At 45.6% G+C, this 24,795-nt stretch overlaps 1 protein-coding gene across 1 annotated transcript; it reads left to right on the plus strand.

The window, feature by feature from the left end:
- The first annotated feature begins 1,936 nt into the window (after positions 1–1,936).
- Positions 1,937–24,103, plus strand: LOC135518523 (D(3) dopamine receptor-like). Its single transcript, XM_064943696.1, has 7 exons — positions 1,937–2,230; positions 2,770–2,882; positions 7,573–7,709; positions 9,482–9,678; positions 12,416–12,481; positions 18,294–18,648; positions 23,907–24,103. Exons 1-7 carry the CDS (start codon positions 1,937–1,939, stop codon positions 24,101–24,103), a joined length of 1,359 nt encoding a protein of 452 aa, XP_064799768.1.
- Positions 24,104–24,795: the final 692 nt, after the last annotated feature.

The raw sequence follows: 24,795 nt of genomic DNA on the forward strand, positions 1-24,795 counted from the left end.
GACGTAGCCCGGCCCCGGTAACGGTCCACCCGGTCGGTTGTTTGTGCCTGAGTCGGTCCGTTCTGCTGTTCTTCAGTGGTCCCACGCCAGCAAGATAGCTTGTCACCCTGGCGTTGCTCGGACTATGGCGCTACTGCGCAGACGATTTTGGTGGCCTGCGATGGGAGAAGATACCAAGAGGTTCGTTGCCGCATGTCCTGTTTGTTTTGTCACGGGATTGCCCCCTTCTGTTGGGAACACGGTCATTCTGACCATTGTGGACAGATTCAGCAAGTTTGCTCATTTTGTCCCTCTCTCCAAGCTTCCATCTGCCACGGAGACGTCCGAGATCCTGGTTAGGGAGGTTTCCAGGGTCCACGGATTGACCAGTGACATTGTTTCTGACCGTGGTCCTCAGTTTACCTCTGCTGTCTGGAGATCCTTCTGTTTGGCCATTGGAGCTACAGTCAGTCTCACTTCTGGATTTCACCCACAATCTAATGGTCAGGCGGAGAGAGCCAACCAGAAGATGGAGTCCACGCTGCGTTGTCTTGTCTCCTCTGAACCTACCTCTTGGTCATCTCAATTACCCTGGGTCGAGTATGCCCATAATACCCTTCCTTCATCTGCCACTGGGATGTCCCCCTTCCAATGCCTGTACGGATACCAACCTCCCTTGTTTCCTTCTCAGGAGAGGGATCTTTCGGTTCCTTCTGTCCAGGACCACATTCGTCGTTGCCACCGGACCTGGCATCGGGCCAGGAAGGTCCTCCTTAGAGTATCTGACCGGTATCAGATCCAGGCGAATCGTCGCCGTATTCCTGCTCCCGCTTATACCATCGGAGATAAGGTTTGGTTGGCTACACGGGATCTTCCCCTACGTACTGAGTCGAGGAAACTGTCACCAAAGTTCATTGGTCCGTTTGTGGTGGAGAGAATCATTAACCCTGTTGTGGTCCGACTCAAATTGCCGGCAACGCTTCGAGTACACCCCACCTTTCATGTCTCCTGCCTCAAGCCGGTTCTCCTCAGTCCTCTGTTGCCCCCTCCTCCTCGTCCTCCTCCTCGGATGATCGGAGGTGGTCCTGCCTACACGGTGCGCCGCATAATGGATTCCAGATGGCGGGGTCGAGGTTTCCAATATCTCGTGGATTGGGAAGGATATGGTCCAGAGAAGAAGAGTTGGATTCCTCGGCGTCAGATCCTTGATGACGACCTGCTTCGTGACTTCTACCGCCTCCACCCTGGCGCTCCAGGTAGTCCGCCCGGTGGCGTTCGTCGGAGGGGGGGGTACTGTCACGAATCCCGCTTCCTGAGTCTGTGTTTGCCTGTGTTTCTGTCCTGGAGTGTGTTTCCGGTGTCCTGGAACACACGCTGTCTGGTTGCCGGGCGAATTAGCTTTTTGGGAGATCGATGTTCACCCGCACCTGTATCCCATCAGTAATCTGCACACCTGTCCTGATCATCACCTCTCCCATTCAAAAGCTCTGACCTGACATCCATTCCCTGCCGGATCGTTAGCCATGAACAGTATGTTGTGCCCACGAATCAGCCTCCAGTTTATAGAGTTTGTTTTATTGTTTTGTACGTCTTGCTTGCCTTTAACTTACCGCCGTTTGTTTTGTCTACAGCCATTCACCCGGAACCCATACCCCATCCCTGTCTGCTCGTCGCCAGTGTGTTGTTTTCCATTGGATCTGCCTATCCACTCCCATCAACCCACCTCCACTGCCCGCTCCTCTACCCGGAACTATCTACCTCCACGTTCTCATTGATTAATAAATACTCACCATCTTTATACTCACCTTGACCTGGTCTGCTTTTGGGTCCAATTCTGGTAAACCCTGACATGGGGAGCTTTCTCTTATTGGTTGTAATGGGATCAGTTCCATCCCTGTCCCTCTCTCCCATGCAGGTCTCTCACCCAGCCCCTCTCCCATGTCACCGAGACGTCTCCATGGCAATGTTTCGTGTCACTGAACGCTTCTTCTGGAATGACACGGAAGGGATTCGGGAAGACCTCCTCCATGGGAATTCCTCTGGTGGGTGGGAGGAGGATACAGAGTGTAACTACTATGCCATGCTGTATTCCCTGCTCATCCTGGCCATCGTGTTTGGCAACGTGCTGGTGTGTCTGGCTGTGGTGCGAGAGAGGTCCCTCCAGACCACCACCAACTACCTGGTGGTGAGCCTGGCTGTAGCTGACCTGCTGGTGGCCTCGCTGGTCATGCCCTGGGCTGTCTACCTGGAGGTGAGGGTCCACCTGGGTGTGGGGGGAGGGGACCAGGGATGGGGAGGCAGGGTATTTGGAGGTGAGGGTCCACCTGGGTTGTTTGGGGGAGGGAGGGAGCTGAGCATCACATAGGGTGTTTGACTAGACCCCATAAGGAGAGGAAGGGTGCATGTGGATGGGTGTGATTGTGTGTGTTTCCATCTAAGACCAGGAGATCCTGCAGTCAGGCGATGCAGCTCAGAACACATCTCTGTCAGACAGTTGTTACCACATATTATAGTGCACAAAGGGAAGGCCTGTCTGAGCAGCACTATCTGCCTGGCTGAGGCGGGCTGGAACTGGAAGTGCGTAATTGTCCTTGTGAAGGGTGTGAATGTGAGGGCATAATTGAACTGTGTGTGAGGTTTTTTTCTTGATCGTTTTGTATTGTGGAAGGGAGAGAGACAGAGAGAGAATCATATATTTGATGTTGTGTGTGTGTTTATGAATGATGATGATTGATATTGATGATAAAGCTGTTTGATTGTGTGTCATGTGACCCTGTGTTTCCTGTCTAGGTGGTCGGAGGGGCGTGGCTCTTCAGCAGGATGTACTGTAACGTCTTTGTCACCCTGGATGTCATGATGTGTACCGCCAGCATTCTCAACCTGTGTGCTATCAGCATCGACAGGTAAGGGGCTAGTTGTGTGTCTGTGTTTGTGTGTGCGTTTGTTTGTGATCGTGTGTGTAAGATATAGTGTGTGCGTGTCTTGAGTTATTTTTTGTTGTTTTGAAAGTGTGTTGAAATGGACATATACAGTAGGAGTGAAGTGTGTGTGCCTTAAATATTTGATTACAAAACACTCTCACGAGAAACATTGCATTCATAAACATTTGCTGGCTTGGAGCACCTTGTTATGTGCGTTTGCAGTATGGAGGTGCCTGTACCCTCTAGGTTAGCGTGCAGTATGGGGGTGCCTGTACCCTCTAGGTTAGCGTGCTGTATGGAGGTGCCTGTACCCTCTAGGTTAGCGTGCTGTATGGGGGTGCCTGTACCCTCTAGGTTAGCGTGCTGTATGGAGGTGCCTGTACCCTCTAGGTTAGCGTGCTGTATGATATTGTCAAATACTTAATCGTGTTTACTGTTGATGTGCATTTGGTTAGTAAAGTATTTATTTGCTTAGTTCATATTTAACAACTCTGTGGGGGCTGAACCCACACGATCATTGGGCACAACATGCTCCCTGTTGCGACTCTAGGGGCAGTATTTTCATTTTTTGATAAAAAACGTTCCCGTTTTAAACGGAATATTTTGTCACGACAAGATGCTCGACTATGCATATAATTGACAGCTTTGGGTAGAAAACACTCTGACGTTTCCAAAACTGCAAAGATATTGTCTGTGAGTGCAACAGAACTGATGTTACAGGCGAAACCCAGATAAAAATCCAATCAGGAGGTGACGCATTTTTTGAAAGCACTTCATGCCAATGACTCATTATATGGCTGTGAATGGGCTATGAATGAGCTTATGCTTTCTACGTATTCCCCAAGGTGTCTACAGCATTGTGATGTCTTTTTACGCATTTATGTTGAAGAATAGCCGTAAGGGACCACATTGAGCAAGTGGTCACATGATGTCTCCCGCAGAAAATCTTGCGTAAAGTACTGAGGTAGCCATTATTCCAATCGCTTCTAATGAGAAACCAATTGTCCCGACGGATATATTATCAATAGATATGTGAAAAACACCTTGAGGATTGATTCTGCGTTGTAGTGACCGCATTTTCCGGTCGATTTCTCAGCCAAATGTGAAGAACAAACGGGAGTTATTTCGCCTACAAAAATAATATTTTGTGGAAAAAAGGAACATTTGCTATCTAACTGGGAGTCTCCTGAGTGAAAACATCCGAAGTTCTTCAAAGGTAAATTATTTAATTTGATTGCTTTTCTTATTTTCGTGAAAATGTTGCCTGCTGCTAGCAGAGCCTAGCATAGCATTATGCCATGATAAACTTACACAAATGCTTGTCTAGCGTTGGCTGTAAAGCGTATTTTGAAAATCTGAGATGACAGTGTGATTAACAAAAGGCTAAGCTGTGTCTCAATATATTTAATTTGTGATTTTCATGAATAGGAAGATTTTCTAGGAAGATTTATGTCCGCTGCATTATGCTAATTAGTTTGAGGCGATGATTACGCTCCCGGATCCAGGTTTGAGAGTCGCAAGAAGTTTTAACCATCAAATAAATAGGAAAACAGTGGCCAGAATACATTGTGTGTGTGTTTTGTTTGTTTGTTTAGAGTGAAGGCGTATGGTTATTCTCTGTAGGTGTGTGTGTGTGTGTGTGTGTGTGTGTGTGTTTAGTTTGTTTAGACTGATTAGTAGCTTAGTCCTGACAGGTGAATCATTAACACCTCGGTGTGAAGGATGTTTGCGGCCGTGCGTGTGTGTGGGCGTTTGAACATTGGTGTGTGTGTGTGTGTGTGTGTGTGAGAGAGAGAGAATGTCCAGTGTGCATCATGTGTACACGGTATGTATTGTAATGATGCAGTATAGCGACGGTCCCAATGATTTATCATTGCTCTCCCAGGAAACATTGTAACTTTATTATTATCATGTTTTTTTTCCAGAGAGAATTACCCTGCAACTGGGGGCATACACAGTACCAGTCAAAAGTTTGGACACACTTACTCAATCAAGTGTTTTTCTTTATTTTTACTATTTTCTACATTGTAGAATAACATTGAAGACATCAAAACTATGAAATAACACATATGGAATCATGTAGTAACCAAAAAAGTGTTAAACAAATCAAAACATATTTTATATTTGAGATTATTCAAAGTAGCCACCCTTTGCCTTGATGACAGCTATGCACACTCTTGGCATTCTCTCAACCAGCTTCACGTGTAATGCTTTTCCAACAGTCTTCCAACAGCACCACACATGCAGAGATCATCCGTTCAACTACTCAGCGACTCATCAGACCAAAGGACCGATTTTCCACCGGTCTAATAATGTCCATTGCTCTTGTTTCATGGCCCAAGCAAGTCTATTCTTATTATTGGTATCCTTTAGTAGTGGTTTCTTTGCAGCAATTCGACCATGAAGGCCTGATTCACGCAGTCTCCTCTGAACAGTTGATGTTGAGATGTCTGTTATTTGAACTCTGTGAAGCATTTACTTGGGCTGCAATTTCTGATGCTGGTAACTCTAATGAACTTATATTCTGCAGCAGAGGTAACTCTGGGTCTTCCTTTCCTGTGATGGTCCTCATGAGAGCCAGTTTCATCAAAGCGCTTGATGGTTTTTGAGACTGCACTTGAAGAAACGTTCAAAGTTCTTGACATTTTCCGGATTGACTGACCATTGTGTCTTAAAGTAATGATGGACTGTCATTTCTCTTTGCTTATTTGAGCTGTTCTTTTTATAATATGAACTTGGTCTTTTACCAAATAGGGCTATCTTCTGTATACCACCCCTACCTTGTCACAACACAACTGATTGGCTCAAACCCATTAAGAAGGAAAGAAATTCCACAAATTAACTTTTAACAAGGCACACCTGTTAATTGAAATGCATTCCAGTTGACTACCTCATGAAGCTGGTTGAGAGAATGCCAAGAGTGTGCAAAGCTGTCATCAAGACAAAGGGTGGCTACTTTGAAGAATCTCAATTCCATATGTGTTATTTCATAGTTTTGATGTCTTCACTATTATTCTACAATGTAGAAAATAGTACAAATAAAGAAAAACCTTTGAATGAGTAGGTGTGTCCAAACTTTTGACTGGTACTGTATGCTTAGGATATTTGATAGAGTGCCTTTCAAAGCACAAAAATACAGTGGTATTGCAATGCATTTGCAGTAAATGCAAGACATTCATAATGTCACATAGTTTATGGTGTTTAGTAATAAAAGATATTAAGAGAAACCAAGAGTATGAAGATATATAAATGCAACCTGATTGATAATGTGATGTGCATGCCCAGGGGTCAGAGTTCCACATGGATCAACCCTGAAGTGTTCTGAAGTGCTCCAATTCCTCTTGCCCAATGCTTCTTCACTGTTGTCATCTAGTTCTGTGAAATTGTTTTCCACACATCATTTTTTGACCTGTCGTAGGATCAGCTTGAAAATGAGCAAAAAGACACAGAGGGGGAGAGAGAGTAAGAGAGAGAAAATGGGATAGTATTATTTTTAGCCTCTGATTGTTTCTCTCGTGTTTTTGTGCTATGTTACCCTACCTCGAAAGGTAAGCTGGATCGAATCCCTGAGCTGACAAGTTAAAAATCTGTCGTTCTGCCCCTGAGCAAGGCAGTTAACCCACTGTTCCCCGGGCGCCAATGATGTGGATGACGATTAAGGCAGCTCTCCGCACCTCTCTGATTCAGTGTCACGTTCTGACCATAGTTCTGTTATTTTATTCTTTGTTTTAGTATGGTCAGGGCGTGAGTTGGGGTGGGCAGTCTGTTTGTTTTTCTATGTTGATTTTTGTGTTCGGCCTAGTATGGTTCTCAATCAGAGGCAGGTGTTGTTAGTTGTCTCTGATTGAGAATCATACTTAGGTAGCCTGGGTGTTTGTCATACTTTTGGTTTGTGGATGTTTGTTTTCCGTGTGAGTGTTTGGTCCACACAGTACTGTTTCGGTTTTCGTTCATTCACTTTATTGTTTTGTATTTCAGTGTTCAGTTCGTTTCATTAAAGATTACATCATGAACACTTACCACTCTGCGCTTTGGTCCGATTCTTACTCCCCCTCAGACGAAGAGGAGGAAATCCGTTACACAGAGGGGTTGGGTTAAATGTGGAAGACACGTTTTAGTTGAATGCATTCAGTTGTACAACTGACTAGGTATCCCCCTTTCCATTGGCCTTTATTCCTCACCCCTTTACGTTCGGCGTGACAAGAAAATGTATAATTACGTTGATGTGGTTAAACAATGGTGATGGCAGTAGACTGGTTGTAGTGAAACGCGTTGTCTCATCAGTGCCTGAATCGGTGTGCCCCCTAATTACTGTTCCCTCTCTGTCACCGCCTCTACTCTCTCTGTTTGCACATGCTCATTACGCTTTATTGGCATATAACACAAGGTTGATACAGGTTTTAATCAAAGCTTTACTGGTCATATTGCTGAATAGTCAAATTGAGTAATTTGAAACAGTTTCAATATAAAAGCGCTTTGTTTGCTGTTCCATTGTGGGTCTTGACATCACAGTCTTAGTGCTTCCTTCTCTTTCTGTTAACTTCTAATTTATCAAACTTTTTTGGCGTCTGTCTTTTACAAACTTTTTTTCTCCCCCTTTTGTTTCTTCCTCTAACTTTCCAACTTCCTTGGCTTCTCCCTCTTACAAATTGTCTGTGTGAGCCATGTCCAGGTACACAGCGGTGGTGATGCCTGTCCTCTACAACACCACACACAGCTCCAGGAAGCGTGTCTCGGCCATGATCGCGACAGTGTGGATCCTGGCCTTCGCTGTCTCCTGCCCCCTTCTGTTCGGATTCAACACATCAGGTGAGACACGTGAGTACAGGTGAGACGCACCCACACCCCCTTGCACATGTCAGACACGCCAGTGTAGATGAGATGGATGCCCAGTTTGAAATGAACCCCTAGCCAGCAAGGCCCTATAACCCTGTACTACTTCCTCATAGATCTGGAAGGATCGGATGGGTATAATATGGTAGCTGCGCCACCAAACCCTTTGGTTGGCTTGGGAGTGTTACCACCACATTGCTTTCGCCCATCCAGTCCTTTTAGACATCTACAGGACATGTTGAGGCCGTTGTGGCTATTGAGACAGATTTTGGAATAAGCAACAGTCAACGGAACAGATGAGACACACCTTCAAAGATTAGGTAATGGAAGTAGAATTCTGTTCGATACTGCTATACAGACACCACAGAACAGGTGAGATATTACACTTCACAGGTGAAGAACAGGTGAGATATTAAACCCCACAGGTGAACTACACCAGAACAGGGGACTTGCTTAGCTCCAGTCAGGGTTTGGTAGTAGTACTAGGCTGGGAAGGAGAGGACCTCCAGTCAGGGTTTGGTAGTAGTACTAGGTTGGGAAGGACAGGACCTCCAGTCAGGGTTTGGTAGTAGTACTAGGTTGGGAAGGAGAGGACCTCCAGTCAGGGTTTGGTAGTAGTACTAGGTTGGGAAGGAGAGGACCTCCAGTCAGGGTTTGGTAGTAGTACTAGGTTGGGAAGGACAGGACCTCCAGTCAGGGTTTGGTAGTAGTACTAGGCTGGGAAGGAGAGGACCTCCAGTCAGGGTTTGGTAGTAGTACTAGGTTGGGAAGGACAGGACCTCCAGTCAGGGTTTGGTAGTAGTACTAGGTTGGGAAGGAGAGGACCTCCAGTCAGGGTTTGGTAGTAGTACTAGGTTGGGAAGGAGAGGACCTCCAGTCAGGGTTTGGTAGTAGTACTAGGCTGGGAAGGAGAGGACCTCCAGTCAGGGTTTGGTAGTAGTACTAGGTTGGGAAGGACAGGACCTCCAGTCAGGGTTTGGTAGTAGTACTAGGTTGGGAAGGAGAGGACCTCCAGTCAGGGTTTGGTAGTAGTACTAGGCTGGGAAGGAGAGGACCTCCAGTCAGGGTTTGGTAGTAGTACTAGGTTGGGAAGGAGAGGACCTCCAGTCAGGGTTTGGTAGTAGTACTAGGTTGGGAAGGAGAGGACCTCCAGTCAGGGTTTGGTAGTAGTACTAGGTTGGGAAGGAGAGGACCTCCAGTCAGGGTTTGGTAGTAGTACTAGGCTGGGAAGGACAGGACCTCCAGTCAGGGTTTGGTAGTAGTACTAGGTTGGGAAGGAGAGGACCTCCAGTCAGGGTTTGGTAGTAGTACTAGGTTGGGAAGGAGAGGAGCTCCAGTCTTAGTCAGTCTCCCTCCTAGGGTCCTTGTGTGGTGAAGCATGAACTATTAATCTAGAGCAAACAGTGTTCAATCACGTCCGAATGAACACAGAGCTAACATGCAATTTGCATACTCCACAACAAGGGGTCAATGCCACTAATAGAAACGGGCCAATTTTCAGAATATGGAAGGCTTCTCAACCCATGGATTTAAGTGGAGATTTAACTAAATGTGTCAATGCTACCTGGTTTGAGCAGCTAGCATTTTACCAATGTGTATCAAACATTTTTAAATTAAGTGTGGGAAATAACAGATAACACTACAGTTATCTTGCTAGTTGGCCGTACGAGCGGTGCTGAAAAGAGACGTGTTGTTGATGTGTATTGTTTAGTAATTTGAACATAGTGGTTTTCTTCTTTTTCTCTCAGACGACCCGACGGTGTGCTCCATCTCCAACCCTGACTTTGTCATCTACTCGTCGGTGGTGTCCTTCTACCTGCCCTTCATCGTCACCCTGCTGGTGTACATCCGCATCTACATCTTCCTAAGGAAGAGGAGGAAGAGGATTGCCATCCGCCAGGGCAGCAGCGGGAAGGTCCAGCCAGTCCAGACCCAGCCCTCAGCGGTGAGAACACAGTCATATGGTCCCACAGTGACTGTGCAAATGAACATGGAAGTGAGTGCATTCACTCTCATACAACACACACATACAAACACATATGCATGCATCAGCCTAGCAGTTAAGAGTGTTGGGCCTGTAACCAAAAGGTTGCTGGTTCGAATCCCCATGCCAACTAGATTAAAAATCTGTCAATGTGCCCTTGAGCAAGGCACATAACCCTAATTGCTCCTGTAAGTCGTTCTGGATAAGAGCGTCTGGTAAAATGTAAAATGTAAGGATTTCCTTATAGAAGAGATAGCAAGCTCAATGTGACATGGAAAAATAAATAATAAACCCTGCACGCTCACATCAACATTTCACTCATGAATAGCCAATGTCACAAGTGGCATCTGTCATGGTGATGTCAATGTCCACCGCCATTGTATAAAACATGCACAGTTGCCATGGAAACGGAGTGAGGCGATTATCCAGATATTAGGTTGGTGTAGTTACAGGAGTGACAATGATAAAACCTCTCCAAGGAGCTGCTGTGAGCTCCGCTCTGCAGTCTAGGTGACCTGGCTCCATGTGATGTAAATAGGGGAATGTATCTGTGATGTGAGAGTTGAACAGGCTCAGTTCAGGTTATATGATAATGTGGGATCTGAGGAGCCATAGGCTTGGGGAGTTTCTTTGATCATTGCTGTCACGATCAGTCAGTTTCAGGGTCATTTCCGTTACATTTGAGGTTTCAGGGTAATTTCCGTTACACTCGAGGTTTCAGGGTCATTTACGTTGCACTAGAGGTTTCAGGGTCATTTCCGTTACATTTGAGGTTTCAGGGTCATTTCCGTTACACCCGAGGTTTCAGGGTCATTTCCGTTACATTTGAGGTTTCAGGGTCATTTCCGTTACACCCGAGGTTTCAGGGTCATTTCCGTTACATTTGAGATTTCAGGGTCATTTCCGTTACACTCAAGGTTTCACTGTCATTTACGTTGCACTAGAGGTTTCAGGGTCATTTACGTTACACTAGAGGTTTCAGGGTCATTTACGTTGCACTAGAGGTGACTAAGGTCATGTCCATGATGTGACGGGAGCAGGTGGAAAGATTGTAGGACACACTATGTTACAGTCCATTTTTGACCTATACTTAATAACAAAAACATAAACGCAACATGCAACAATTTCAAGATTTTCCTGAGGTATAGTTCATATCAGAAAATCAGTCAATGGAAATGAATTCATTAGACCCTAGTATATGGATTTCACATGACTGAGCAGGGGTACAGCCAATGGTGGGCCTTGGCCCACCCACTTGGGAGCCAGGCCCACCCACTGAGGAGCCAGGCCCAGCCAATCAGAATGAGTTTTCTCCCACAAAAGGGCTTGAGAAAACGCATGTGGTGTTCCTGGGCTGGCATGGTTACACATGGTCTGAGGTTGTGAGGCCGGTTGGACGTACTGCCAAATTCTGTAAAACGATGTTGGAGGCAGCTTATGGTAGAGAAGTTAACATTCAATTATCTGGCAACAGCTCTGGTGGACATTCCTGCATTCCTGCATTCACTCAAAACTTGAAATATCCGTGGCATTGTGTTGTGTGACAAACCTGCTAATTTTAAAGTGGCCTTTTATTGTTCCCAGCACAAGGTGCACCTGCAGGCGGGCGGGCCTGCGTGCGTCCATGTCATTACTCTGTGCTCATGAAACATGGGACCAACACTTTATGTTGCGTTTATATTTTTGTTCAATGTACTTAGATATCACATTGTCAAACAAATGGTAATTACATGATAATTCTAAACAAATGACTATTGTGTTATTTGGGATTCAGTAAAATAGGCCATTAAATTATTTTTACTTCCAAAAAGTGCCAATTGTTACCAGATAATTGTCTTTGTTAACAAGCAACACCATCTGAAGGGAAGTCAAATAACTAGGATTGTATTAGTGACATGCGGGTTATGAAATCAAATCCTTCATTTGAGTGGCGGATTTTGGGATCATTTCCAGTCTTTAAGCCCAGGTTTAGATCATATTCATTATGGGATGGTTGTGTAGTCAGGAGAAATCTGGGATGAGGGAACTAACAGAGTAGGGTGCTGTTTGGGAAGGTTAGAACGGGGGTTAGTTCCAGCTAACTGGAGCAACATTTGATATGGAGACAAGAACCCCTGTTTATTTTTGCATTAAATAATGTAGTTTTTTTCTCACCTTCTAATTTTATTAGAGTCAAGCAGAGTATACCTCAAGATCATCAGCAACACAGCAGGCAAAGATATTGAGAATCCGGTTTAAGTTGTTGGAGGGCCCTGTGGCACAGGCGGCAGGGTAGCCTAGTGGTTAGAGCGTTCGACTAGTAACCGAAAGGTTGCAAGTTCTAATCCCCGAGCTGTCGTTCTGCCCCTGACCAGGCAGTTAACCCACTGTTCCTCGGCCGTCATTGAAAATAAGAATTTGTTCTTAACTGACTTGCCTAGTAAAATAAAGGTAAAAAAATATTTGTTTTTAAAGGCGGTTTAGTTAACAGCTACTAGATGGATGGATAGGTGGGTGGATGGGAGGGTGCTGAAAAAGTTGTTTACCTTTTGAAGGGTGAGTCAGGTGTGATATTTTCTCTCTGCCACCCCTCTCTCCCTCCTCTCCCCATCTCTCTCTCCCTCTCTCTTGCCTCGTGTGTTTACCTGTTGAAGGATGATCAGTCATCATTTGTATCTCTCTCTCAATCCCTGTCTCTCCATTCATCTCTCTCTCCCAGGAAAAGTGTCTGCAGGAGGAGTCCCCCAAGGAGAACAGAGATCTGTCCCCCATTAGGATCAAAGTGGTAAGAGGTGTGTGTGTGTGTGTGTGTGTGTGTGTGCCTTTGTAAATTCCTGTGTTTACAGTGTGTTGGAAAGTATGAGGAAGAGTACTGGAGATGAATAGAAACAGATACATAGATAGATAAACCTGAGTTTTTGGATGACTTGAGTGTGTGTGGGTGTGTGTGTGGGTGTGTGTGCCTGCGTGTGCCCATGTCATTAGTCTGTGCTAGGCCCCCGGGCTGTGAGGGAGCTGAAAGTCTTAATTCTGATACCGGGCTCCTCTCCTCACTAAACTTGCAGGCTCTGGATGTCACAACAATCCACAAGGCTGCGAGACATCAAAGATGGAGCAAATGACAAGCTTTAATTCCCCCCTGTAAACAGGGCTGCGAGGCTCGGCTGTTATACGCAAGTTTAGACTGACAGGCGGAAACACGAGGAACAGGAAGGAAGAAGCAGTGAACCAGGAAGGGGCTGGGTCCCTGACAGGGTGGGGCGGAGATCAGGACAGAGACATGTGGAATCATGAATAAATATCAGAGAGTCGGGTCAGCTGGTGACCCAGGTCTGAATCAATCCCTTATTATAGGGGAAATATGAAAGCGAACAGCTGCATCTACATTTCAGGCAAGGGGTTGTCTTTGGACCAGGGCCGGTTTCCCAAAAGCACCTTAAGGTTAAATTCATCTTAGAACCTATAAAATGAACTTAACCTTAAGATGCTTTTGGAAAACCGGGCCCTGATCAACAGTATGGTTGTCTAAGGACCAGATTATGGCAAAGATGGCGCCGGAGAGGATGACTGACATTTTATCGGCTCTTAACCAACCATTTTTTGTTACTTTTTTCACATTGTTTGTAACTTATTTTGTATGTTTCTGCTACCGCTTCTTATGGGAAGAACTTCTGTACATCAGAACAGCGATTACTCATCAAGAATTAGACTAAGAATTTTTTCTTTAATGAGTCGGGAAGGATATACTTCAAACACCTGAACAGGCCCTCATCCTCGTCATTTGCTGGAGAAAGAAACTGAGATGTCGCTGAAAGAGATCGGGGTGCCTTGTGAGGATCAGGCGACGAGTGGCTAATCTGCCTTGTGGCTAATCTGCCTTGTGGCTAATCTGCCTTGTGGCTAATCTGCCTTGTGGCTAATCTGCCTTGTGGCTAATCTGCCTTGTGGCTAATCTGCCTTGTGGTTAATCTGCCTTGTGGCTAATCTGCCTTGTGGCTAATCTGCTTTGTGGCTAATCTGCCTTGTGGCTAATCTGCCTTGTGGCTAATCTGCCTTGTGGCTAATCTGCCTTGTGGCTAATCTGCCTTGTGGCTAATCTGCCTTGTGGCTAATCTGCCTTGTGGTTAATCTGCCTTGTGGTTAATCTGCCTTGTGGTTAATCTGCCTTGTGGCTAATCTGCCTTGTGGCTAATCTGCCTTGTGGCTAATCTGCCTTGTGGCTAATCTGCCTTGTGGCTAATCTGCCTTGTGGCTAATCTGCGTTTGCCATCTGTACTGTTAGCCAACATTCAATCGCTGGAAAATAAATGGGACGAACTGAAAGAACGTATATTCTACCCACGGGATATTCAAAACGGTAAAATCTTATGTTTCACAGTGTTGGGGCTGAACGACGACATTAATAACATACAGCTGGTGGGTTATACACTTTATCGGCAGGATAGAACAGCAGCCTCTGGTAAGACACGGGGCAGCGGCCTATGTATATTTGTAAACTACAGGTAGAGTATCTCATGATTAGCTGTATTTTTCGTAGCTGTCTTACATACCACCACAGACCGATGGTGGCACTAAAACCACACTCAATGAGCTGTATACCTCCATAAGGAAACAGGAAAATGCTCATCCAGAGGTGGCGCTCCTAGTGGCCGGGGACTTTAATGCAGGGAAACTTAAATCCGTTTTACCAAATTTCTATCAGCATGTTAAATGTGCCATCAGAGGGAAAAAAACTCTAGACTACTTTTACTCCACACACAGAGACAGGTACAAAGCTCTCCCTCACCCTCCATTTGGCAAATCTGACCATAAATCTATCCTCTGGATTCCTGCTTACAAGAAAAAATAAAAGCAGGAAGCACCAGTCACTCGGTCTATAAAAAAGTGGTCAGATGAAGCAGATGTTAAACTACAGGACTATTTTGCTAGCACAGACGGGAATATGTTCTGGGATTCCTCTGATGGCATTGAGGAGTACACCACCCCAGTCACTGGCTTCATCAATAAGTGCATCAATGACGTCGTTCCCACAGTGACTGTACGTACATACCCCAACCAGATGCCATGGATTACAGGCAACATTCGCACTGAGCTAAAGAGTAGAACTGCCGCTTTCAATGAGCAGGACTCTAACCCGGAAGATTATAACAAATTCCGCTATACCCTCCGACAAACCATCAAACAGGCAAAGCTTCAATACAGGACCAAGATTGAATTGTACTACACTGGCTCCGACACTCGTCCTGATGTGGCAGGGCTTGCAAACTATTACAGACTACAAAGGAAAGCACAGCTGAGAACTGCCCAGTGACACAAGCCTACCAGATGAGAGAAATAACTTCTATGCTCGCTTCGAGGCAAGTAACACTGAAACATGCATGAGAGCATCAGCTGTTCCGGACGACTGCTCTCCGCAGCCAGTAAGACCTTTAAACAGGTCAACATTCACAAGGCTGCTGGGCCAGACAGATTACCAGGACGTGTACTCCGAGCATGTGCTGACCAACTGGAATGTGTCGTCACAGACACTTTCAACCTCTCTCTGTCTGAGTCTTTAATACTAACATGTTTCAAGCAGACCACCATAATCCCTGTGCCCAATAACACTAAGGTAACCTGCCTAAATGACTATCGACCCGTAGCACTCACGTCTGTAGCCATGAAGTTCTTTGAAATGCTGGTCATGGCTCACATCAACACCATTATCCCAGAAACCCTAGACCCACTCCAATTTGCATACCGCCCCAACAGATCCACAGATGATGCAATCTCTATTTCACTCCACACTGCCCTTTCCCACCTGGACAAAAGGAAGACCAATGTGAGAATGCTATTCATTGACTACAGCTCAGCGTTCACCGCCGTAGTGCTCTCAAAGCTCATCACTAAGATAAGCACCCTGGGACTAAACACCTCCCTCTGCAACTGTATCCTGGACTTCCTGGCGGGCCGTTCCCAGGGGGTAAGGGTAGGTAACAACACAACCACCACACTGATCCTCAACACAGGGGCCCCTCAGGGGTGCGTGCTCAGTGACCTCCTGTACTCCCTGTTCACTCATGACTGCACGGCCAGGCTCGACTCCAACACCATCATTAAGTTTGCCGATGACACAACAGTGGGTCACCGACAACGATGAGACAGCCTATAGGGAAGAGGTCAGAGACCTGACCGTGTGGTGCAAGGACAACAACCTCTCCCTCAATGTGATCAAGACAAAGGAGTTGATTGTGGACTAAAGGAAAAGGAGGACGAGCACACACCCATTTTCATCGACGGGGCTGTAGTGGAGCAGGTTGAGCGCTTCAAGTTCCTTGGCGTCCACATCACCAACAAACTAACATGGTCCAAGCACACCAAGACAGTCGTGAAGAGGGCACAACAAAACCTATTCCCCCTCAGGAGACTGAAAAGATTTGGCATGGGTCCTCAGATCCTCAAAAGGTTTTACAGCTGCACCATCGAAAGCATCCTAAGGGTTGCATCACTGCCTGGTATGGCAACTGCTCGGCCTCCGACCGCAAGGCACTACAGAGGATAGTGTGTACGGCCCAGTACATCACTGGGGCTAAGCTGCCTGACATCCAGGACCTCTACACCAGGCGGTGTCACCAAGCTTCCTGCCATCCAGGACCTCTATACCAGGCGGTGTCACCAAGCTTCCTGCCATCCAGGACCTCTATACCAGGTGGTGTCAGAGGAAGCCCCTAAAAATTGTCAGACTCCAGCTACCCTAGTCATAGACTGTTCTCTCTGCTACCACATGGCAAGCGGTACCGGAGGGCCAAGTCTAGGTCTAAGAGGCTTCTAAACAGCTTCTACCCCCAAGCCATAAGACTCCTGAACATCTAATCAAATGGCTACCCAGGCTATTTGCATTGCCCCCCCCCCAACCCACCCTATGCTGCATAGTCATTTTAATAACTCTATCTACATGTGCATATTACCTCGACACCGGTGCCCCAGCACATTGATTCTGTAGCGGTATCCCCTGTATATAGCCCCACTATTGTTATTTTACTGCTGCCCTTTAATAATTTTTTATTCTTAGCTCTCACTTTTTAGGTATTTTCTTAAAACTGCATTGTTGGTTAAAGGCTTGTAAGTAAGCATTTCTCTGTAAAGTCTACACCTGTTGTATTCGGCGCATGTGACAAATAAAATTTGATTTGATTTAATCAACGGTAAGGTTGTCTAGGGACCAGATCAACAGTATTCTTGCCTATGACTGTCTTCTCTGTATATATCAATGATGTCGCTCTTGCTGCTGGTGAGTCTCTGATCCACCTCTACGCAGACGACACCTTTCTGTATACTTCTGGCTCTTCTTTGGACACTGTGTTAACAACCCTCCAGACGAGCTTCTATGCCATACAACTCTCCTTCCGTGGCCTCCAACTGCTCTTAAGTACAAGTAAAACTAAATGCATGCTCTTAAACTGATTGCTGCCTGCACCTGCCCGCCCGTCCAGCATCACTACTCTGGATGGTTCTGATTTAGAATATGTGGACAACTACAAATACCTAGGTGTCTGGTTAGACTGTAAACTCTCCTTCCAGACTCACATAAAACATCTCTAATCCAAAGTTAAATCTAGAATTGGCTTCCTATTTTGCAACAAAGCATCCTTCACTCATGCTGCCAAACATACCCTCGTAAAACTGACCATCTTACCGATCCTCGACTTTGGCGATGTCATTTACAAAATAGCCTCCAACACTCTACTCAACAAATTGGATGCAGTCTATCACAGTGCCATCCGTTTTGTCACCAAAGCCCCATACACTACCCACCACTGCAACCTGTACGTTGGCTGGCCCTCGCTTCATACTCATCGCCAAACCCACTGGCTCCAGGTCATGTACAAGACCCTGCTAGGTAAAGTCCCGCCTTATCTCTGCTCGCTGGTCACCATAGCTGCACCCACCCGTAGCATGCGTTCCAGCAGGTATATCTCTCTGGTCACCCCCAAAGCCAATTCCTCCTTTGGCTGCCTCTTTCCAGTTCTCTGCTGCCAATGACTGGAACAAACTACAAAAATCTCTGAAACTGGAAACACTTATCTTCCTCACTAGCTTTAAGCACCAGCTGTCAGAGCAGCTCACAGATCACTGCACCTGTATATAGCCCATCTCTAAATAGCCCAAACAACTACCTCTTCCCCTACTGTATTTATTTATTTTGCTCCTGTGCACCCCAGTATTTCTACTTTGCACACTCATCTACTGTCAAATCTTCCATTCCAGTGTTTTAATTGCTATATTGTATTTACTTCGCCACCATGGCCTATTTATTGCCTTTACCTCCCTTATCTCACCTCATTGGCTCACATTGTATATAGACTTATTTTTCTACTGTATTATTGACTGTATGTTTGTTTTACTCCATATGTAACTCTGTCTTGTTATATGTGTCGAACGGCTTTTGCTTTATCTTGGCCAGGTCGCAGTTGTAAATGAGAACTTGTTCTCAACTTGCCTACCTGGTTAAATAAAGGTGAAATAAAAAACTAAAAACTAATTCTTGCCTATGGACCAGATCAACAGTAAGGGCATTGCTCAGCACCTTCCAATGTGACTGACTGTGTTCCTTTCAGGAGAGTATAGAGCCGGCAGGGCCCCCTAAAGCTCACCTACTGTCTGGGTGTCTGCGGCGTAAGCGTCCCCGAACGGCCCCTGTGGAGAACACACTGCTGCCCCCGGTGGACATCCAGAACTACTGCAGCATCAGCCACGCCTCCTGCGGCCGCACTGAGCACGACCTCGCCGAGATAGAGGTGAAAGAGCGTATTCCTGTGCGGAGGAGTTGTGAGGTCAAGGAGCTGTCCAATGGACGCATTCACACGGCACTCCGTCCCGCCCCCCAGTCCCTGACCAGCCAACAGCAACATCGAGTCAGGAGCATGCAGAACAGGGAGAAGAAGGCTACGCAGATGCTGGCCATTGTGCTTGGTGAGTAGCTCTACTGTTTGTATTAGGCCTTTCACCATCTGTATAATGTTCTTAGCTCTATTAACTCTACCATGTGATTTGACTGAGAACACGTTGACCATGAGAATGGACCAGTAATTCGTAGAACATAGAAAAAAATAGAAAAAAACCCCAGAGCCCATCCTCCCCATTTAAGGTGCCACCAACCTCTTGTGATGTGCATTGCTGGAATGCACTTTAGGGATCTAGTGAGTGACTATGTCTTTTTTAAATAAAAAGGTCAAATGTTAGTGCACTGTTAAAATGAAGTGCTCTATAACACAAAAACTAGTGGCAACTGAGCTGCCACCACCTTACAAACAAAACCTTGACTTGGCTGGAGTATTGAAACACGTGGTTCTGAGGGTATTGGGACAGTTTTAAGGTGTACTGAAACATTCATCCTGAGGTGTTCTGAAACATGACATGGTGCGTTGTAACACCACTTCATCAAGAGTTGCGCAACTCCTTGCCAGGGACTGGGAACACAAAGGCAGAAAAGGTTGAAAACACTGGCATTTCGAGTCCTGTCTCGTGCAGAATTAGACCCCTTCTTCTGGTGTTTCCAAATACTGTGAATGGGAGTCCCTGCTCAAATATGGTGTGCTGATAAAAGCCTCATCAGTCATTCTAAAAGGTCAAGTGGACAGTATTATGCTCAAACAAAGGACACAAGCAAATACAGTTTTGTTAATACGTTTGTCCAGGATAATAATGAGTACAAAATGTGTTTTTCAAGACGAGATTGAAGCTTCAAATGCTTTCTTATTTGCAAATGATCAAATGACAACAAAACATTAACAGGTCTTTAAGATTTTTACATTGATCTGTAAGCTATTTATCATATTCTTCCAAAATCAACAGAAATGTGGCATTATATTTCACATTCATGGAATAAAAAAATAAAGGCAATGACTGCTAATGTTAGTAGTAGCAGTCATACAAAACTTCAGCCCCGTCTCAATGCAATCCACCAGTCATCCATTATGCTAATGTCCTGACCTGAGTCTTTATATTAAGGTGATGGTACATGGAAGGTTGTACAGATGAATTGAATCACAGTACAGTTGAGTTAGAGGATATGATTGACAGTTGAGTTGGCATTAGTCTGTGATCTTGGCTGTGGTTAGAATTGGCCAGCCGGTGTTTTTCTGCAGGGAAACAGACATGGCTAATAATAATGACAAGCAATAATGAATGTACATGAATGCATCATTAGGATATCAAATGCTATAATATTAATACATTGCAATACAAATACAATTATTAAATATAAATAACAATATGTAAAAAATAATAAGTGAATAAGCTATGCAAATATAGAGTGAAGATACCAATATGAATGTCAAGTGGGATGCGGTAGGCCAAAGCTAGAGCAGGCTAAAATGGCAGTGGCTAATTAGTTTAGCATATAGCATGTGGGGTATACATCAAAACAGTAGATACAACTCACAAAGCTAGTATTAACTAAAAAGCAGGCCTTCGTTTGCATAAAGAATAAAGTGCACGAAGGTGCAAATACATTACGTGTCAGTTCACTACAGCACAAGTAGCGCCAAGAGCTGTCAGAGCAGCTCACAGATCACTGCACCTGTACATAGCTCATCTGTAAATAGCCCATCCAATCTTCCTCATCCCCATACTGTATTTATTTATTTATCTTGTTCCTTTGCATCCCAGTATCTCAACTTGCACATTCATCTTCTGCACATTCTACCATTCCAATGTTTAATTGCTAAATTGTAATTACTTCGCCACCACGGCCTATTTATTGCCTTACCTCTCTTTTCCTACCTCAGTTGCACACACTGTATATATACTGTTTTCTACTGTATTATTGATTGTATGTTTGTTTATTCCATGTCTAACTCTATGTTGTTGTATGTCTCAAACTGCTTTGCTTTATCTTGGCCAGGTCGCAGTTGTAAATGAGAACTTGTTCTCAACTAGCCTACCTGGTTAAATAAAGGTGAAAAAGAAAACAGATCAATGAATCCAAGTAGCTGTTTTACTTGGACTATTAGCATGTGTGGCCGAAATGTTACACAAAACAAATGTTTTTATGAACTGAATTCCTTTTCTGTTTCGTTCTTCAATGTGATAACATTTTGTTCTCACGTTTTCATTGACCCATGCTTTCTTGGGTTGTTTCAGCTGAGCATTTGGTGCGCTCTCACCTGTCTGAGTTGGTGAAGGACCTAAATACAGGGGAGGTGCCTGCAAACTTGTTTTTATACTTGACCAGGCCAGAGGGCAAACCTGCCGGGAATGCCCTCCATCTTCCTCCATGCCTCAGACTGGGGGGAATTCTGAACACTACAGGAGCACAATGTCTGAAGTTCACATTTTGCCTTAAATCTATACATTTGTCTTCTGATATGGTCTGAAAAAATAAAGGGTGCATTTCACAAATGAACATTCTCCCTAGGCCCTTTCAGACTTGAGATAAGTTGATTTAACGTGGAATGAATAAATAGATAAAAATGGGACTTAGTAAAACATTTATTCAGTCCATGTTAAGTCTACTTATGGCAAGTCTGAATGAGGCCCCATGTGCTCAGTGTAACGAGTGTGGTTCAACACAACAGCTTAGTTGTGCTGAACCTAGAAGACAAGCAGGGTAACTGGGTTCACATCCACCTTCTCACAAGAATATCAGTGATGAAGACCCACTTTATCAATGTCTACTATGACTTACATAGCCCTAAACATGTTGATTGTAACATGATTTATAATCTCACAGTTGCCTGGAAACTGTAGGCTATAATTAGTGCCAAAGTCTACCTTAGGACAAGTATACATCCCCAGTGTCTTCTTTAGAATCTTAATGGAAATATTGACAGAACATTCCATATTTACAATCAATCAAAATTTATGCCATGAATCAAATGCAATTTAAAAGCCTTGGATTGTATGAGAGACATTTATTTGAGTGTTTTGGTGCTGCCTTTTACATGCACTGAAACACCAGAGAGGGTCACAACACCCTAAAAAACACAATGATTCAGATTGAAGAGCCCCTCCGGGTGTTTCAGAGTACTTCCATTCTGTTTTGAAGTACATTTATTGTACTATCACACCAGATCTCAGTTTAGGTGCACTACTTTTCATGGTTTTACGACACAACGATGGTGTTTTCAGTCCTTCTATTTCAACAGGGATGATAGACTGTGAACACTGTTGTACAATAATGAGGTTATGGCCACGGGAGTCAGAGGACAGAATCACTTTCCCTCGCAGATCTATTACCACCATTATACTCCACAACACAATAGAACAATGTCTGCAGTGCACTACAAAGCCAATATATTGCCTATGTGGGATATCAGTTACAATTCATTCTCTTCACTGCTGGCAGCCTAGCACTAGTTAGTCTGCAGCATAGGTGAGTCTTTAGTCAATCAGAACAAACCATTGGAAAGATCACATGTAAATGGGATAGGTGGGTCCAAAGACAGATATCCACTCTATGAGACCAAACACCTGCTACCAAACATCTCTTTTTCACACACACACACACTGTAATGATTAGCGGTGGTGTTGACGGCCATTGGTCCAGGCTGTTCACTGTGGGAGCTGACATGTTGGTGAGTCCAGGCCCTACTGAGTGACACTGAAGCTAATCAGAGGTGTCTACTTAATGAGACAGAGGAATCTCTCTCTCACACACACACACACACACACACACACACACAGAGAGAGAGCAGATGTCCTCAGCCTCACACACTCCCTAGCTTCTCTGGCCAAGAGAGAATTGGATTGGTCTCTGAACTGTGGGGGAGACACTTTCTAAATTCCACATCGACCCTTAGCCTTGCCCCAGCCCTCTACCCTCTAAGCAGTCCCTCCCTCCAATACCCCCCCCCCTCCCCCCAGCCCACTACCCTAATCACTCCCTCCCCCCAGCCCTCTAAGAACTCCCCAAACCCTAAACACATGGCCCCCAAGTCGGATCCAGCCGGTGACACATTTCTATTTCTATTCAGTCTGAGCAATGATTTGTTGTCAATTCAGCTCGGCCCGCATCCATGCCTACCGCCCGCGTTGCGCTGCACTACAAGTCACAGCCAAAGTACTGCACGCCAAATGGCAGTGCATCGCCACACACACAGAGCAGATGTCCTCCGCCTCACACACTCCCTAGCTTCTCTGGCCAAGAGAGAATTGGATTGGTCTTTCACTAATAGCACTGACCGAATCTTCTACCGGACCGAAAGTTTAAACGTGTTGTAGGCTAAATGTCCATGCCAAGTTTCGGTTCCAACGGGTCATTGCTGTTGCCTACAGAACATGTCATATTGGTCGTCAAAAAGTTATAAGATAAAGGATTATTCACATGCGGATATAAGTTACTAATAAAGGAAAATAGGGCACACAAGCGACTGCCAGTATAAATAAGTCAACAGTTGAGTCATCTACTTTATGAAATTACAGCCTGCTGTGCTCGCTCACTTTGCCGAATTCAGCGTCAATTGTGCTGCTTTCGTGTCCGGTTTACAGCGCGCAGCAGAGGGAACGTGTTCAGACACATGCCCTTCGTAACAAGGCTACTAAAATGTTGCCGCCTGCCTTCGGTTTTTAAATCTTCACAATGAATAACCAAACAACTAAACCTGCAACAAAACACAATTCAACTGAGAAACATGTATGCCTATAACAGCAACATTTGAGCAGTAGCCTCGGCTGGCTCCTCAACTACAACACATGTTGAGTGCCCCACGTAGTAATGCTGCACTCAACTGCACCGGTGATCCATGCAGTGCCACAAAATAAAGAAAACTGGTTTCAAATGTAGAGATCCTATTGGCCCGTTCTAACACACATCTGTATATTTCCGCTAGAGAACGCCTACTCTGTGAAGTCGACTCTCTCTCTCCCTCTGTCATGCTCCCTCTCTCTCTCTCCCTCTGTCATGCTCCCTCTCTCTCTCTCCCTCTGTCATGCTCCCTCTCTCTCTCTCCCTCTGTCACACTTGATCACTTGTTCGGTCTCTCTCTCTCTCCCTCTGTCATGCTCCCTCTCTCTCTCCCTCTGTCACACTTGATCACTTGTTCGGTCTCTCTCTCTCTCCCTCCGTCATGCTCCCTCTCTCTCTCTCCCTCTGTCACACTTGATCACTTGTTCTGTCTCTCTCCCTCTGTCATGCTCTCTCTCTCTCTCTCTCTCTCTCCCTCTGTCACACTTGATCACTTGTTCTGTCTCACCCACTCTCTCAATCCTTTTCTCGTTCCATCTTCCAGGGGTGTTCCTGATCTGCTGGCTGCCGTTCTTTGTGACTCACATCCTGAACACCCACTGCAGGACGTGTCGTATTCCCCCGGAGCTCTACAGCGCCTTCACCTGGCTGGGCTACGTCAACAGCGCCCTCAACCCCGTCATCTACACCACCTTCAACATCGAATTCAGACGCGCCTTCATCAAGATCCTCAGCTGCTGAGAGCACCATGGTCCACCATGACCGGGTCATAGCCATGCTCTTGACCTGTACTGGACTGCACTTTGGGCCCGGCATCCCTGAGTACGGATAAGCCTGAGTGCCCATGATCAGGGCAATGACTGTCCTTTATCGAGATCATTGTCAGACCAGGGTTCTGAGCTGTACTCGACCTCAGGCCAGCCACACTTGAGCATGGATACTGCACTTGAGCCATGGATACATGAGCCATGACCGTCCATCTTCGTCTTCATTGAAACCATCTCCTGCCGAGAGGACAGGTCCATAATGACCATGTCTGACCATTCTCTTCCATTGGACCTCCCAGCACACTGGTCCTCCCAGCACACTGGTCCTCCCAGCACACTGGTCCTCCCAGCACACTGATCCTCCCAGCACACTGGTCCTCTCAGCACACTGGTCCTCTCAGCACACTGGTCCTCCCAGCACACTGGTCCTCTCAGAATACTGGTCCTCTCAGCACACTGGTCCTCCCAGCGCACTGGTCCTCCCATCACACTGGTCCTCCCAGCACTGGTTCTCTCAGCACACTGGTCCTCTCAGCATACTGGTCCTCCCATCACACTGGTCCTCCCAGCACTGGTCCTCTCAGCACACTGGTCCTCCCAGCACACTGGTCCTCCCAGCACTGGTTCTCTCAGCACACTGGTCCTCTCAGCACACTGGTCCTCCCA

This window comes from Oncorhynchus masou, chromosome 28, assembly GCF_036934945.1.
Source record: "Oncorhynchus masou masou isolate Uvic2021 chromosome 28, UVic_Omas_1.1, whole genome shotgun sequence".
In the NCBI taxonomy this organism is placed as follows: domain Eukaryota; kingdom Metazoa; phylum Chordata; class Actinopteri; order Salmoniformes; family Salmonidae; genus Oncorhynchus; species Oncorhynchus masou.